Raw genomic sequence first — 18,868 nt, 5'->3', positions numbered from 1 at the left:
TGAAGTTTATTTAATCATTCTCAGAATTTTCTTCCACCTTAGTCCGTAAGTTATTGTCCAATTCCTCCCGGTAAGTTATTTCGATTTCGAAAGTTCCTTCTTCTCCTGCCAGTTTTTTTCAACTTCCCCCGGAATAAAGTGCTTTTTTTCCTTGAATATTCTACCGATTTTCACCGAAAATTTCTTCCGACATCTCCCAAAAATCTCTTTCTTCCGGAATTGTTATCCCAACTTCTCTTAGAAGTTTCTTTAGACTGTTCCGAAAACCTTCCGGCGAAAGAAGCACTTAAAATTAAACTTCTACCGGAAGTATCGTCGAATTCTCCCAGAAGTTTATTTCGACTTCCGTTTCTCCATAAGCTTCTTCTGGCGGTTATTTTTTTCTTCTTCTATTAGACAATTTCTCCGAGCTTCTTCTAACTTTCTCTGGAAATGGCCACTTCTGGAATTTTCTCCCGATTTCCGAAACCTTTCTGGCTGCGCTGGATATGTCATCCGATTTTTTCCAAAAGTTTCTTATAAGTTTCTCATTATTTTTCTAGGAAGTTCCCGGATATTTTTGCGACTTTTATTAGAACTATCCTTAAAATTCTTTCAGAAGAGTTTCTTTCTCTGGAAGTTTTTTGGTTCCCCCCCCCCCCCTATCGTGACGTTTTTCATATATCTAATACATTGTTTGTCACAAAATCTTAGACACCCCCTCCCCCCTTAGAGCGTGACATAATATATGCTTCTTCTTCTTCTTCTTGTTCGTATTTCAAGCTTATTGCTTGGCGCATATTAGCTTATTGCGTGCTCTCAACTTAGTGTTCTATAAATGCACTTCCACAGTTATTAATTGAGAGCTTTCAATGCCAATACCAATGCATGAATTTGTATATTGTGTGGCAAGCACAATGATACCGGGAATCGAACCCACCGCCTCCGGCTTGGTAGTACCGTGCCTTTACTGACTAGGCTATGAGAAAAATTCTGAATTTTACTGGCGATGTAAACATCCATGCATGCAAACATTCATACATGTAAACTTCCTTTTTACGTAAACTAGCAGCTTGCAAGAAATGTTGAAAACAAAAGTGGACAGTTGCATAAAATATATGGAATATTGCATGACATGTCTCATAAATTTACACGATCTATAATATATGATGATCTATGTATGATATATGACGCTCCATTTATGTGCATCGTAGTAACGGAAATTTACACTACTTTTTTTTAGATGTGTAGGACTTATGTTCTATGACTTTGAGGATTTTGAAATATATTTTCAATTCTTTTTTTCAAATTTAGCGTAATTGGTCAGATGGCGATCTGCATACAAATTTAATCTTGACAATACATCAGCTGAGTAAATGCGTTGCGAAATGATATTGTTTAATAAAGAAATCTTTGCGTAATTCCAACGTTCTTTCAATGTTGATCAACAAGCAACGTGCTTCATACGACGGGAGAGGAAAAGCCGTCCAACCTAACTTACGTAGTGCATATAATAAAAACTGCTTTTAGATTGACTCTATTCGTTCTTCATGATTTTTCATATAAGGTGACCAAACAACGCTACAATATTCTAATATTGACCTCACATAAGCAACGTAAAGTGATTTTATTGTATAAGGATCTTTAAAGCGGAGACCGAAACGTAGGGGTATGACACTATGATTTTCGAAGCTAAAAAAACAGTCCAAGTCACTCCAATACGAAATATCCCTTTACAAAGTGTTTGCATCCTTCACAAGCGTCCACAAGCTTTTGCAAGATCTTGTAAAGACTTGTGAGCGATTGTGAGGGATACGTATGCTTAGAAAATGGATATTTCGTCTTGGATTGGTTTGGAATGGATTTTTTAGCCTTGAAAATCTTTAGAGTCATACCCTCAACTTCTTAGTCCAAACGTTTAAATTTTCGCCTTCGAAAAAGGCAAAAAGATCAAATTAATTAAAATAGTAAATACCGATAAATACCGATTTTTTAAAACCTTTGATACCGATAAGCTTGAAAACAATCTGGCACCGCTGCTGTGAATCTCAGAAATGTCAGAAACAGATCAGAGGCTACCTGTTTTGACAGATCATGTTGTTAGCTAGCAACATTTTCTGGATTGCTGAATAATACAGTATAAATTGCTTTTGCTGGAACCAGTTCAGCAATCCATTTAGCTGGAACTTGATTCAGCTTTTTGGTGCGTAGGGGAAATGTATCTAATGTTGGCCTATGGATATAAGATTGGGCCCATCGCTAAAAATCTGCTATTTATCAATTTTATCTAGATGAACGCGTTATTGGGACGTTACAAATGGATATTTTTGGTTGCTATTGAAAATTTAGTCGATTTCTGAATTTATGCATGGGCCCAAATTAGGGACACTTAGGCAGACATTACCTGCATTTCCCCTATATTGCGAAAAATGCAATATCTGAAATGGGAAACTTACCCAATGTGATTCGGGTGATTGTGGGTGTAAAAATCCGGTGGTCTATAAATAAAATCTATCCGATGTCCTGTGTTGGAGACTGTTAGGGGGTTGTTCTCAGGGCTCTACATTTTCGACGCTCTAAAATGAACTCGATTTTTGTTTCTTTCATACAACGTGTTCAGCCGGCGCCGGTGGTGTAGTGGTAAGCGTGACTGCTTTCTAATACCCCAATGGGTCTGGGTTCAATCCCAGTCGAGGTCGGTGGGATTTTTCTGAGGCATAAAAATCGCTGGTCACGTCTTCCTTCGGAAGGGAAGTAAAGCCGTTGGTCCCGGCCCATGTGTGTTGAATGGGTGCGATATTCTACGCAGGTGTGGAAGCTGCCTTCCTGCACATTCGATTGCTGTCAATGGATGGCAATCGATGTCCGTCGGTGATTGGCACTAGATTTCGGAACAGAGACCGACGTTAAATAAAGGAAAACATACAACGTGTTCATTCCTATAATGCCTAGCTTGACTATCAGCACGAAACGAAAATGAAAAAAGATGCACGCTTATAACGAAATTATGGCTGTAGTTTTACTCGCCGTTGCTTTGCACACCGATTTGAATGAAAGTAACGTCGATTGTCTCGTTGACGACGAAACTATCAGCGCACTTTCAGCCGTCCGCTTCAGCGAAGCTTGAAAGAAAGGCCACTGAAACAACGAGAGACAAACCCGGAGTGATATGAGATTTGGGCGTAATTGCATTTGTAATCAAACATTCCAATCACCGATTTCTCGCGAGTCAAAGCTCAATTTCGTAGGCTGATAACACTAACAGGTAGAGGAAAGATTCTTCTATCATTTGGTAGAGTTCGTTAACGAGATTGAGCTTTAATTCAGTAGAAATTGACCCTTGACGTGTTTGTTTACAAATGCAATTACACTTCTTCTTCTTCTTCGCATTTCAAGCTTATTGCACATCGCATAGCTTATTTTGTGCTCTAAACTTAGTGTTGTGCATTATCATAACGGTTATTGCACTTTGACGATCATCCTCGCATAACCGTCACATCTCAAAAATGACGTTCAACTAGCATATCACTTGGAAACACCTCTACCTCACTAGACCCAATGAGCTAGATTAACGAGGTGAAGCAATCGGTTAAGTTGTGTGAGTGAAACCCCTGTACGATACAAGCAATTAGTGACGTCACTAATTGCGTTTACGTTGATTTTTTGGATTACTAATACTACCATATTTCACGATCTGCATCACCTCTCTCTGTACCTCATTGCACTAGACTGTCTTCATAAAAGCCATCCATGACAGTTAGATTAAATGACAACGAGAGAGTAGCAAACTCATTCACTCACTGATCATCTCTGTTGGGCATTTATAAGTGTGAAGTGAGAATAATGCTCCCTCATTTTCCTGTTCTTGTTAAAAGTTGTTAATTTCAACATACGAAACATTTTGGAGAAAACGTTGGATTTTCAGTTTTCCTTGTAACAAATAAATATGTGGGAGCTGCGTTACGTTACAATGTAGAAAAATATCCGTTTATCTTCACAAATGCAGGGCTGGTGACGAGTAACTTTTTAGTGACTTGGTCACTTTTTTCAAGTCAGTTACTAAAAAGTCTCTTTTTTTAAGGCCAAGTCACTAAAGTCACTTTTTCTTGTAATAAGTCACTATTTTCAACTTTTTTTAGCGTTAGTTTATTTCAAGATTGACTATTCTTTGCGTTGTGACATTTAATCGTCTTTCACTATATACAGGATGTCTAGTCATTTTTCTGGATAAAATTACCTGAGTTTTCCAAGTAAGTAAGTCCCAGATCTAAAAATATTCAATGTCTTGAAGTTTCGTATTCCATTAACAAGTTCAAGATATTGAAAATATTCAAAGTGCCAGAATTAAGTAAATAAATGATTTATTTCAAGTTCGTAATTAACTTTATGATAGATTAGAGATCTTCAATGCAGTCCCATTAACTTTACAACAATAGTAGGGACTTTGGAGAAGTTCTGAGGAATGAAAGGATATGCTGAGAATTTCAGTGAAGCTCTATAAATAAACTGCAAGAACATAAGGGGAGCTGAGAGCAAGCTGACTGGAAGCTGTACGAACCTCAAAGCGGTTCTTTTAGCACCAGAGACTTTTCAGGAACCTTTATGAAGTTCCTAGAATTTCAGAGAACTTCACAGGTGTCAAGCAAACTTGACCAATTTAGAAAACTTTAGGGGTACTGTGCAAATTTTTAAGAAGTTCTAAGCACCTCAGAAAAGCTAGATAGATTAAAAATCCATAATCGTAAATTTTGATAAATTCAAGATAGTTGCATGATGTGCTGGAAAATAAATCGAGAACCCTTCAAATGTTTCGCTAATTTCAGGGAAGTACACAGACCTTCAGAGAATTTATGAAAACTTCAGAAATATTTCAGAAACCTCACAGAAGTCCAGAGAATTTCAGGGAAATTTGAAGGTGTTTACGGGAATTCTATTTATTTTCGAGCAGAACCGAGATTTTCAATAGAACTAAGAGCTTTATGGAAGCTTCGAGAACATCAAGACAGGTCAGAGAATCAAAGGGCAGTTCAAATAATTTCAAAGAAATATTTGAAACCTTAAAGAAGTTTCGAGAAACTCAGTGAATTTCCGAAAACTTCAGCAAAGCTCCGAGAGGAATCCTGGAAATTTTATGAACATCCGGAAAACGTAAGAGTATTTTAAGGGTGTTATATCATGGAAATTTCATAAACCTAAAAAAAATGCGAAAATTTAGCTAAGCTGATAAGAGAACATCAACGAAGTTCCATTAATAAAAAAAAAGCGACAACTTTTAGCAAGCAGCGATATGTTCAAGAAATTCCAGAGAACTAAATTTAGATATTTTTATATAGTTTAATGATATTCAGTGAAATTCCGAGTACTTCGAGGACGATCAGATAGCTTCAGAATAATCCCATTAGCTTAAGCAAATTTGCAGCGACTTACAAGGAGTTACGTGGAATTATAGGGTATTCCAAGAATTCTATGATTGATCCTAAAACATCAAAAGCGTCAAGGAATTATGAATATATATCTGAAAATTTGCTGAAATATTCATCAAATTTAGAGATCTTCAGGTAAGCATAGATAAGTTCTGTGAAAACCGAGTGTTAATAATCGTTATAATACTTGAGTTACATTTTCGAAACTTCAAGGAAAACTAATTAATTTCAGTAAAGTTGCTGGTTCCTAAAAAATACTGACAACTTCAGGGTAGTCTAGAGAACTTTTAAGAAATTCAGTAATCGTTTAGGCACCAGAAAAGTTTAGACTATTGAAGAAGTTTTAAATAAGTGCCGATAATTTTAGGGGAGTTTCATGAACTTCAGAAAAATCTTGAGAGCTTCAGTGAAAATCATAGAACTATATTAATTATTGAAAATTGAGCATAAAAGTTCCATAAATTTTGAAAAACTTCAGAAACTTCACAGAAAGACAGTGTTCTTCAGAAACCAAAAAAACAAAAAAATATTTATTTTTTAAATTTATTTCTTACTGAAGATTACAGTGGATGAATCTTTAAAGTACAAAATGTGAATGAAAATAACGAGAAAAATTAAATGGTTGTATTTCAAAATTCACTATTTTCTTTAAAACATCCTTAGTCTTCCAGGTATTTTAAGGAAACAATTTTTTTTTCATAGGATTCCCGGTTTTGCAGATTTTTGAAGTTAGTAGACACCGTGATTAATATCGTGGGTTTGGTTATAAACTTTCTATTGAATCTTTCGTTTTAAAGGTTCATATAGTACATAAGTGTTTATGAGATAATAATTGAATAAGTCTGAAACATCAAACATTTATTTGATGCGCCACTTTTTAGTCACTAGTTTTACAACTATAAGTCACTATTTGGTCACTTATTTATTCAACATAGTTACTAAAATCACTATTTCTGACAGCAGTGATCGCTACTAGCCCTGCAAATGCCATTTCTTAACTTGCAAATTAAAGTCACTTTAATTTTTTTTTTGTCATTCGTGACTTGTCCGGTGGTGTGATTTGAACTCGTGACTTTGGCGTGAGAGGTATGGGTGCTAACCACTACGCCGGGGTCGCTCCCTTCATTTTTTTTACGTTCCATCGGCAATATCTATTATTTTTTACGTACGCGTCATTGTATACGATGCTTAATAAATCTCAATCCGATTGTGTCAATTGACACAACTCACAATTGACAAACTCACGAGAATTTTACTGACAAAACAAATATCTTTCCAACGTGGTTATGTGCGAAAAGTGAAGCGAAAAATCTTATTTTTTTTAATTGCTCCGAAAAATTGCAAGGACCATCATGGAACCAACAGCTGGACCTTCGACGAAATCAGTGCAAAACCGAACTTTTTGTCAGTGCGAACCTCAACCTGAGCTGGGCTGGGTTTAAAAACCAAACGAGCAAACTGACGTTTGTCAGAAAACAAGCAGATCCGATCCTGATACCCGATCCAGCTTGGAACAGAATAATAAACGATTTGAAGTTTTATACCAATGGTTGCTTTGATTGTTGAAACCGCAAGGGAAGAAAATGTGTATTCATAATGGACCGTGCAATATTGATATTAACGATATCTTTACTGGGAGGGAAATATCCTATGTAATGATGAAGAAATCAAATGCAGAATGCTGTAAGATATTAATAGGGGTGGAGGAGCAATTGGTATGGTTTTACAAAGTCTTACATTGGGAGAGGGCGAGTTGAAAAAATCCCGAAAAACTGCTAACGTTATTGTGTTACCCTTGTATTTGATACTTGTCAATTTTTTTTCTGAAATAATCCCGAACTGTGGTAAAGCAAGCAATTATTGTGCTGTGTTTAACCTAAAGATATATCCGGAAAACTTCGAGATTTGGGCGTAGTTGCTATTGTAAACAAATATGTCAATCGCTGATTTCATGCGAATTAAAGCTCAATCTCGCGAACAAACTATTCCAAATAGCACAGGAATCATTCCTCTACATGAGTGTGTTGTTAGTCTTCTTGGCTGAGTTTTTATTCGCGAAAAATCGGTGATTGAAGTGTTTGTTTACTAAAGCAATTACGCCCAAATCTCAAATCACTCCGGATTTAATGACTTGTTCAACAGTTCAACGTTTTATTACTTAGCAATAACACCTTTAGCTAGCATTTTTTATTGATTTTTACGGATCTCTTGATACTTGGGCTTCGGCAATGTGGATACGATATGCGGTCAGCTTATTGGAGCTCATGCGTCTCGGTATCCGGAAAAATAAATAACTGCAAAATCTCTATCCATTAATAAGCATTCGTGACTGCAGGTAGTACGAGTTCATGTAGATATGAATTCTCACAATAATAATTTCTGGCTATGATCCGATTGTAGAACGCAGAATAAGACTTTTCCTTGATACAGCACAGCTATCGCCTAATCCGTAATTTTGGAAGAGGAATGACCGTCATAACCGTATTTACGCTCGAAAGGAGATGACAGTCAATTTATATGTCTGTTTATTTTTCCTCGGTGATATGATGGTACATGCCAGATGTTTGCGAATCAGTGAGAAATGCAAAATAACGATATCTCACGGTTGTTGTGTCATACTGGTGATTGTTTAGAATGTTTACCGTAGGAATCTCTTTTGTCAATCTAAAGGCTGTCACTGGTGGCAAGTGCAATCATACTCTATGCCTAGGGAAGTTGAGACATTTTCCAACACGAAACATTCCTAGACCGGACCGGGAATTGAACCCAGCCACCTCCAGCATGGTCTTGCTTTGAAGCTGCGCATGTACCGACTGACCTAAGGGAGGCAATTACGCTCAAATCTCAAATCACTCCGGAAACAACTGTAAATTTGTTTGTAGACGCCGACTGCGGTGCTAGAATGCTGCGAAGCTGTTCGACTTCAACAGAAAAAGAACGGTATCAGTCTCTTCGTCGCATTGATTTTGTCAATTGATGCTTATATTGTGACGCCCTGGTTGTTCTTCATTACCCGAATGTCCACTTCCCCGAATGAGATTCTACCTTCTTTTGAATGCTGCTCGTTTTTTCACATTTGGGTTAAAGGCGTTCAGGGAAAGTGACATTCGGGGTTACGGCATGTTTGTCAGTATCTTTGATGGCATAATAAAATACAAACCAGAAAGCTACACTTGCTCACTGCACACTGAATAACGTCAAACAATTACCACACGCTCAAAGCTTCTTTTGGCTTTATTACGTCCCCACTGAGGCTTTTCGCCGGCTTTCAATTGGATTCTTTAGGGGATTGAGGTAAATGCATATTCGTAATCTACATTAAAGGTGGGACCGAAATTCAAAATTTATTCATTTTTGGTGCACTGGAACTATTTTAAATAAGTGCTATTACGTTAGCAAAAATTACTATATTAGCACCCCTACGGAAAACTTTTGTATGGGAAAAAGCTAAGTTATAATTATATTGATCTAAAAAACTAGATGAAAGTCTTTGGGTTCGAGAAAATATCGTGCTCAGAAAACGAAGCTCTTTCAGACGATGTATAAAAACCGATTAATTTTTCAAATTTAAAGAAATAAAATTAAGTGTAAGCACTTGCACGCACAGCTGTAAATTGAGAACTTTTTTAGGCTGTACTATTTATGCATTAGTATATTGTGCGGCAAGTAGTCTTGTAAGCGGTCGCCGTAGTCGACACATTTTCTGTGATAATCGACTGCCTCTGCTTCCGACCATTGCAAAACAAGCTATCAAATTACAGTACCAAACTAAAATGTCATATGACCGTCGCGAATGTATTTATTTTAGATTTTCTCATAATAAGAGCTGCTGATGTTGTGCTTGTGTGAATTCTGAAAATAGCAAGCAACGATGTCCTAGTAGTAACATTTATGATCAAAAATGGTTTAATTTACACCAAATTGAAGAATTAGAACCAAATCACACATGCCATATGCTAGTTATTTGAAAAATTTCTTTTTGCTCGAATGTTGTTCTACCGTTTGTGTTGACGGTAAAACATGAGAGTACGAAGCGAGTGTAGTAAAAAACGTCAACCGTATCAACCCCTGGTGGCAAGTACCATACTCTACACTCAGGGAAGTTGAAAAAAAAAATTCCAATTCGAATATTGTTTAGACCGGACCAGGAATCGAACACGCCGCCTCCAGCATGATCTCGCTTTGTAGCTGAGCTAAGGCAGACCCCTACGCTCAAAGCAAATCAGCCAAATTTGATGCACCTATTTTGAGTTGAATTCAAATGCTAAAAAACCTTCAAAATGAATTCCTTGTGTGCAAGCTGTGTCTCCCACCCAGGTCCAGAGTCATGTCGGGATTGTCTGGTATCCCTATCGAGATTCCCCGTAATCCCTTCGAGAAAAAACAAAACCACATTTAGTATTCCCAAGTAACCAAAAGTTCTAATAAAATGCTGTTTGTGGCTGAAGCAGCTTGGTTGAAGGTGGTCTATAGAATTCTAAGCGCCTCATTTTTAATTCGTTATAGTTCCGGTACCATAATTGAAGAGCATTCTAAGCAGCTTCTGGCGGAACTTGAACGGAACTTTTAGAAAATAAGTTAAAAAAGGTTTTTGTCCTGTATTTGGTTCGCACTTTTATGAAAGATAATTCTATAGTCAGATCTTTAAGAAAGTTATTTCTGAAGGCAGGTATGAACGTGTATGAAATTGCTCCTTATTTTTTTTTTTTTTTTTTTGGATAGAATATTTATGCACTGCATAGATATAAGAATTATGATTTATTTAAGCCACTGATCATTTCATATTTGCGTACATTAAATATATTGCTTCATGATAGCCTAAGAAGTTCCGCTGGGAACTTATTCGTTACTTTGTTGTGGCCATGTTTTCAGCCTTGCCTAAAGTTCCTAAGAAGTGCTTATGGATGCTTTTAGGAACTTTTTTTGAACTTCAAGTTGCTAATAGTACACACTTAGAAATAACTAATTTTACGCGTGACGGAATCCGTCTTTGACATAAAAGATGAGACGTAAACAAACATGTCATGTAATATTAAGTGCTCCGAGACTGAAAAGTTCGTTGCTCGACGAAAAGTACGTTTGATTGAGCTATATTTTGCGTCTGTTATGACTCAAATTTATGTCAAAAATGACGCTCGTATATGTCACTCTCAGAGCACCTAAATTTACATGTTTTTTTCTAAGTGTGTACGCATCGGAACTTTTTGGAGCTTAAGTTCCTCGTGTGCTTTCTATAGCTTCTAAAGTAGCCAGAATATTATGTTGGAACTTTATATGCACTTTATGGAACTTGAAAGTGGGTTTTAACGTTGAATGCAGAACTTTTGGTTGCTTGGGAAGAAAGTTTTGTCGGAACTTTATTTGACCTTTATGGAACTTGAAAGTTCTGTCAGAACATTATGGAACTTTAAGGTTCTGCCGGAAATTAATGTGAACTTTATGGAACTTGGAAATGAGTTTTATCGTTGAACTTTTGGTTACTTGGGTTGTCCTGCATTTCAGCGAGTATTGATATTGTTGATCTTCTTCAGAATCCCAGACAAAGATTCAGCGAATCTCAATTAGGATAAGGAAAATCCCGACTGGGATTCGTAGAATCTTGAATACTCTGTAATCCTTCCTGAGCTCTGACTGCAAACATTATGACTGCCGCTCATGGCAAGTCCGTCCCATAGCACAAATCAGTAAGCCGAGAAGTTAGCTTCGTACTAATCAGGTCATATTGACTAATCACTTAGATAATTTTGCTCTTCTACGTACAATTTCATACAAAGTAACGTTAAAAATAAGGTGAATCCACTTCAGAGACATTATGGTCTTATGAGGCAAGTTCAGAGGACTTTTGGGAAAACTTGGTTAATTTGGTACTGAATTCAACCGAACAGGTTGATTAATTTCTGGTCTGGCGATATTCGATATCAATGTGCACGAACTATATCGAATTAATTGTCAAGTGCGCATAATTATAACTCACGTGGAATAACCCGCCATCACGGCACATAAATTGACTTTGATAAAAGATTTAGATAGATAGAGGCGGTGTCCTATTGATCTTCATGATCCCTTATTTTCACAGAGCATACTTTATAGTGTCCTATACTGCAACTATTTGCATAACAGTCCTTTGTGACATGCGACTGTTAGGCGAATACCGGCAGTATAAAATTGTCCAGTAATAAAAACTCGTTTGTTTTAATGAAAGTGAAAGCAAATTTAGTACCTAGACTAACTAACATTATCACAGACAAACAGACGCAAGTCTTCATTATTGGTCATGGTACGCACATAATTCAACGTTCATTTTGAGCATTACTTGTTTCATGATCACACCATTGGTCCCTCGAAGATTCAGACAAACATCTGCTTGCATTCACCATAATCGATCGTCAGCCAAAGCATTGCAGCTTCAATTCATGTTGCTTACGTAAATACCTACAATAACTCAAAAATGCTTCACCATTGCGCTACATACATCCCAGCTTATATTTATTTGCAGCAGAAGTTTCATTTATCAGTATAAGATGGTCACGACACATGTAAAAAAAGTTTCATTCGAACATACAAAGAATTAACCAAATGTTCTCTCCTTCTATTTCCACTCACTCCTGCAGGCGCAGCCGTTGCACGCGAGCGTTGCGACAGTCTTCCATCGCGGAATCGAACGACCAGCGAAACCAGCACCCATCAGCAGCAGTTGATCATAAATAGCGGCGGAATGCCTCCGCCCAGAACGATTCCGTCGTCCAGCTTCACCCGGCCGCAGTCGATGATCGTTAACCGCCAGAGCCACAGCCATAGTCCTCCGGTGCATTCGTCGCCGCTGAGTCCACCGTCGACCGGTGCATGTTCAACCGGTAGCGATGGTTCCTCGTTCAGCATTGACGAACCGGACAGTTTTCTTAGTTCGCACACACCGGATGAAGGCAATGGCTTTTCCAAGGTCATTAAGTGAGTCTCTTCTTGATCCTAATAGCCTCGACCTGTAGGAACTAGGCCGTTTCATTAATAAAACAACTCTTTGTTCCACTCCTTCCTTCTCTCTTCTCAGTCATCTCAGCTCAGGTTGTTCCATTCCGGAGGAGAATTCCGAAGAGTACATCAACAACTACGGGAAGATCCCTATGAGGCCACAAATGCAACATCGATCCATGGATGAATTCGGCAGCCACGTAAGTATCCGCAAATCCATTTTCCACTCTAAGTACTTTGATTTTCAAAATTCAAAATTCGCTCTTCAATTGGCAAGTTTAATCACTTCCGGAATGTATTTTTTTTATCTCTTTCAACACCTGGCGCGCGTGCTTCAAAATTCCGATCTTGAAATTCAAAACCTGAATCATTCGACCAAAAATTGTATCACCCACCATCATCCCTGGCCGCTCGCATGGTTTACATCTTCTACTACTGCTACTACTACCACTACTACTACTACCACCACCAACCACCACCACCACCACTTCTACTACTTCAAAAACAACAAACCCCAATCGGTGCCGCAAAATCAATCCAACAACCCAACAACCCAACCCAACCAATAGTTAAGGCATAGTTTTAACTCACTGTCGCTTCCAATATCACAGGCGATCAGAAGGGGCAGCCCGGCGCCACCGTCGAACATTGTCGGTTCGGTCGAGGGCAGCAGCAACTACATGGACATGAGCAGCCCGTGCGGTAGCTCCCCGGGCGATCCATCCGGCAACAGTGGCTACATCCCGATGTCACCGGGTGCGGACTTTCCACGAGGGTAAGTAGTCCGGGAATATCTGCGGAGGGATCGACCTGCGGGAAGGGTATTTCCGGTGGAGAGCATTTTACAGGGTGGCCGCTGGATTTAAGAGAAAATGGGGCACTTTCAATCAACTTATCGAACGTATTAAAAAAAAACCGTTGCAGGCTTAAGGCTTGAAGTTAATTTGAACTATTTATTTGATTTTAGTCTACACAATACTTTTTTCTAGCGCGAATATTCGAAAAATGTTAGACTAGCTCAAAATGTAAAAAATGTTCTAAGATTTCTGAATCAGAAAATAAGGTCTATCTGTAGTTTCTTATAACTTATCGTTAATATTCCTTCAGCAGCTATATTCAGCCATTTCATAGCAAAACAAAATAGTGGTATTCTCAGAATTTCGTAAAAAGATTAGTTTTGTTCCTTATCGCAATATATTAGACCCGTAGGTGGGTGGTCCTAATAATCAATTTTGTTCAAAACTGACTTTTTTCAAAAATTTAAAACCATTGGGCTGATCTCAAAGATCAAAATATCAAATGAAAGGTAAATAAAAATACGTTTCGTGACCATGTTGTAGTCGATATAGACGCATTTCGCACCAAATGTATTAAACTGACTACAAAACAAAAAATCATCTTTGAATAGATTTTGGAATTATCCTACGAAAATCTTTAAGAAATTTACAAAGGTATCCTGAGGTAAGTTCTTAAGAAATAATGTTGTTAATTCAGACGTTGAAAATCATACAAGATCCCGTACACAGAAATGGATACAAAAATATAGACCCATTCCGCCTAATACCGCCTCAGTGGCATTCGGCTTTCTGACGCTCTGATCCGATTTAAACGCCCTCAACCTAGATTTTCATTTTTAAACACTTTTTGATTAGTTCAGGGCTATCTCTTCCGATAAAAACTACCTCAAATGATCAAATGAATAACCATCCATCATCGACGTCACTAGAATCAACTCATGAAGAGGTTTTAACTGCCTATAATCGCATATCAGTCCCATATGAATTTTCGTCAATTTTAAGATAATAACGTTATCCACTAGCAATTGGCATCACCTTTCATATTACGTGATAAAATTACGGACTTTGATTATGAAATGAAATGAAATGTGAAAACAACATCAAGCCAGTTTGTCATCTAATGTTGGCCTATGTATCTAAGATTGGGGCCATCGCTAAAAATCTGCTTGTTGGTAATCCAAAAACGCGTTGACAACTCGGCGCCCAACCGGTCTACAAGCTATTCATTGAACCAAGAGTAAAACTTTTTTGCACTTTTGTATGAACAAGCATTAATAAACGATCAGAAGTAGTAATCGGCCGCGTTTTATATTTCGTCGTTCGATTTACCGGAATATTCGCGATCCTACGAAAGGCAAATAAGTTTTTGGTGTTCTCTGGTTCCAGTTCCCAGTCCAAGCTCTCGATCTTTCGCTCTGTTCATTGGTCCTTCGAACCAGATGTGATGGAACCACATGACGTGGATAGGTTGCGCGCGAAGCGGGAGGTTATGTTCGCGAAAGCGAAATAGGAGTTGTCCGTTGCTGAAAACCTAAACACTCGGAATCCCACCTACGAAGAGGTGCAGGAACGGAAGGATAAACTCACGGAACTTGCTGGTAACTTCGAAACCATTCAAACCGAGATTGAAGAGAGCACCAGTCACTTGGAAGATGTAGCGTAGGAACGACAGGAGCGGATGTCCACCTACAGCGCTGGAACTGGAGAATCGACAAACGACTTGCGAGATCAGGGCGCTCGTAGAGATGATGATCATGCACCAAATGAGGAACAATGCAGCACCTGCTGCGAGACAGGTATCGAATCAGAACCATCCACTAAACGTAAAGCTTCCGCAGCTCAATATTCCGGTGTTCAAAGGAGAACGGAAGAACTGGCATTCCTTCAAGGATTTGTTCGTGAGCACAATCCACAGCCGAGTGGACCTGAAGGATTCGCTGAATATGCAGTACTTGCTATCATATATGGATGGCGAGGCGAAGAAAATGGTCAGTTCATTCCCCATCATTGATGCCAATTATAAGGAAGCTTGGGAAACACTTGTAACGCACTACAACAAGAAGAAGTACACAGTGTTTGCCCTAGTTCGGGAGTTCATCGAACAACTAGCAACCTCATGCACGAGTGGATTGAAGAAGTTGGTGACAACATCCGACGACGTGATACGACAGCGTACGGCACTCGGGAACGAATTCGAATCGAGGGATCCGTGCCTCATCCACCTACTGTTGGAGAAAGTTGACAGGGAAACAAGGTCTTTGTGGGCTCAGAAAATTGTTGATGTCGACAGTCCAACCTTTACTGACTTTCTGGAGTTCCTGCAGAATCGGAAACGTGCACAGCATTCACGAAGCGACCAAGCCAGGGAGATGCCGCAAAGAAGGATAACACGAAGCCACACGTTGGTGAAAGGGTGCAAGTTTTTCACACCAACTCATCGTCGGCAGCGTGTGCAAAGTGCTGGAAAGACCATCCGGTCTATCACTGCGAGCAATTCAAGGAAATGGATGTCATGGCGCGCAGGGATGTGGCACAATCGGCAAGGCTGTGCCTCAACTGTTTGCGTCCTTTCCACTCGGCAAAGAAGTGCCCGTTGAAATCGGTATGCCGCTCTGCAGACTGCAAGCAACGGCATCACACTTTACTGTGCACACAGGAAGCGAAGCAACCGGAGAAGAAGCCGAATCAGGATCAATCAAACCAGGAAGCTCGTTCGGAATCAGCTCTAGCATCGGTGAAGGTCAACTCGGCACAATCGCTGGACGAGAAATGGGAAGTTACGCTGCTGCCCACAGTGGTGGCACGGATCAAAGGGAGTGACGGCAAGCTGCACGAGGTGAGGATTCTTATTGACTGTGGTTCACAGGTGTCGCTCATAACGGAGGCGTACGTAAAGCGTCTTGGTTTGAGGCGTAGCAACGCTACATTGGAAGTCACTGGTGTCAACGCCAAGGTTGTCGGCACTACCGCCGGCAAGGTTACACTCGTGATCTCATCGCGTTTCGAAGATGGACCGAAACTCGTCACTCATGCTTACATATTGGGAAAGCTCACGGCAACACTGCCGTGTCAGCACTTCAGCGTTTCAAACATGCCTTACCTGGAGGGTCTGCAACTGGCCGACCCGCAGTTCAACAAGCCTGGGTCAACGGACATCATCCTGCGATCTGATGTTTTCCTTTCGTTACTAGAGCCAGGGCAGGTCAAGGATCACAACGGAAATCCTGTAGCACAGTGTTCCGTCTTTTGATGGATGGTTGCAGGAAAGATTTCGAAGCAAGGGTGTGCTCACACCTATCATTCGGTACTCAATCTGCATCAAGAGGTTGATATCGATCGCACTCTGCGGCTGTTTTGGGAGGATCAAGAGCTTCACAGTCCCAAGTAGCTCACCAAGGATGAGCAAGGAGTGGTTGAAGAATTCAACTCCACGCTCACGCGCTCGCAGGAAGGTCGCTTTATCGTCCGTTTACCTATGGATGATTCAAAGCTCAAACTCAGAAATTCGCTGGCCGCTGCTACAAGGCGGTTGAGAGCGATGGAACGCCGATTCGAGAACGACAGCAGTTTCAAGTAATGATACTTATCGTTTATGCAAGAGTACCAGCAATTGGGCCACATGCACGTTGTGCCGCGAGCGGAGATCAACGTGGACTGTTCGAAATCGTACTACTTGCCCCACCATGGCGTCGTAAAGGAGAAAAGCGTAACCACAAAACTTCGAGTGGTTTTCGATGCTTCTTCTGCCACCACGACTGGAACATCCCTAAACGTTATGTTACTAGATGGCCCGAACATCAACGCCGATCTGTTTGAAGTACTTCTGCGATTCCGATTGTTCTTAGTGGTATTCATCGCGGAAGTCGCAAAAAATGTACCGCCAGGTGTGGGTGTACCCTGACGATACGGACTACCTACGCATCGTATGGCGAGAATCTCCTGACAAACCGATTCAGCATTTTCGTTATCGTACCGTCAACTACGGTCTTAAGAAATCAGGGTTCCTAGCAATGGCAGCACTACACAAGGCAGCGGGATCTCTCCGCTGGAACTTGTCAACTATCCCCTGTGGTGGACGGGGCCCGCATGGTTGTCCGATGATTCAGCTATGTGGAAATGCGACGTACCAGACGAAACACACGACGAACAATCACTGGAGGTACGTAAACGTTTTCAATCACTCAATGTTTCCGTTAGTCTTCCAACCACAAGCAACGTCATTGAGAAGGAAATCCTCGAGCAACGATCCGATCTTAGCGTGGCGTGTTGGCAGCTGGCCCGCGTTCAGATATTCGTCTACAACATGAGATGCAAGGTAACCGGTAACGACAAGCAATCCGGTCCTATTTTGTCATCGCAGTTGCATCAGGCTCGAATGCAATTTGTACGACTGTCGCAGCAGGATTCCTATGCAAGGGAAATCAAGGCTCTGGTACGTGGAGAGGAAGGTCCAGTTAAATCCAGCATTTCAAGCTTGTACCCTTTCCTGGATAGTACCAGCACGCTCCGGGTTGGAGGGCGATTACAGTACTCGGTGTATTCCTTCGATGTCAAGCACCCGATAATCGTCCCTAAGAAGCATCGCTTCGCAAAACTTCTCGTAAAGGAAATTCACATCAACAACTGCCACGCTGGGCCAACTTTGATAACAGCAACAATCAACCAACGTTATTGGATCCAAGGTTGTCAGACGGTTATTAAGCAGGTGATACGAGACTGTGTGACGTGTTGTCGTCAGAAGGCGCAAACAGCAAAACAATTGATGGGGAGTTTGCCAGCAGCACGAGTGACAGCATGTCGCCCTTTTGCCCATGTTGGTGTGGACTATGCTGGTCCGATTCTGGTGCGGTGTAGTAACACGCGAGGAGCACGGTGCATGAAAGGATACATCGTCGTTTTTGTTTGCTTGTCGAGTAAAGCCATCCACTTGGAAGTCGCAGGAGACCTTACCACCGAGACTTTTTTGGGATCGTTCAAGAGAATGATCGCACGCCGTGGATACTGTAAGAAGTGTGGTCAGACAATGGCACGAATTTGGTAGGCGCTGATCGACAGTTGCAGGAGATTTATGGGATGGTCATGAAGCACGTCAAGCAAGCGGAACATTTAACGGCGCCGGTGGTGTAGTGGTAAGCGTGATTACCTCTCACCCCAGCAGGCCTGGGTTCAATCCCAGTCGGCGCCGCCGGGATGTTCTGAGGCATAACATCTTTGATCACGCCTTCCTTCGGATGGGAAGTAAAGCCGTTGGTCTCCGGTTCATGAGTTGATGGGTCGATAGGTAGGGTCCAAGTGTGGGAGCTGCCTTCCTGGCACGTCGGTAGCATTGGTGCTCAGCACGGAAAACAAGATCGACGGAAAAAACAAACCAAAGGAAAAAAAAACATTAATAAACGATCAGAAGTAATAATCGGCCGCGTTTTATATTTCGTCGTTCGATTTACCGGAATATTCGCGATCCTACGAAAGGCAAATAAGTTTTTGGTGTTCTCGGGTTTCAGTTCCCAGTCCAAGCTCTCGATATTTCGCTCTGTTCACTGCTATATAACAATTTTATCTAGATGAACATTGGGACGGTACTTATGGATATTTTGGTCGCTATTGAAAATTTAGTCGATTGTTGTATGTATGGGCCCAAATGAGGGGCATTTAGGCCGACATTACATCCATTTCCCCTATCAGTCCCATCCTGAAATTCAA

At 40.4% G+C, this 18,868-nt stretch overlaps 1 protein-coding gene across 13 annotated transcripts in view; it reads left to right on the top strand.

Annotated features, from left to right (window-relative positions):
* The window catches only part of chico, a 563,283-nt gene that overhangs the window by 524,668 nt on the left and 19,747 nt on the right, over positions 1-18,868 (top strand). For 11 of the 13 annotated variants that reach the window (XM_065234489.1, XM_065234506.1, XM_065234498.1 and 8 more), the window contains 3 exons: positions 12,014-12,350; positions 12,451-12,571; positions 12,941-13,146. In XM_065234489.1, coding sequence (XP_065090561.1) covers positions 12,014-12,350; positions 12,451-12,571; positions 12,941-13,146 — 664 coding nt within the window. The remainder of the gene's footprint in view (positions 1-12,013; positions 12,351-12,450; positions 12,572-12,940; positions 13,147-18,868) is intronic. The other 2 variants (XM_065234519.1, XM_065234532.1) reach the window with 1 other exon arrangement.

This window comes from Ochlerotatus camptorhynchus, unplaced genomic scaffold (genome assembly GCF_037179485.1).
Source record: "Ochlerotatus camptorhynchus isolate MF236.1 unplaced genomic scaffold, CSIRO-AGI_Acam_v1.1 ptg000038l, whole genome shotgun sequence".
Lineage (NCBI taxonomy): Eukaryota > Metazoa > Arthropoda > Insecta > Diptera > Culicidae > Ochlerotatus > Ochlerotatus camptorhynchus.
This window is presented reverse-complemented; position numbering and strand designations above follow the sequence as displayed.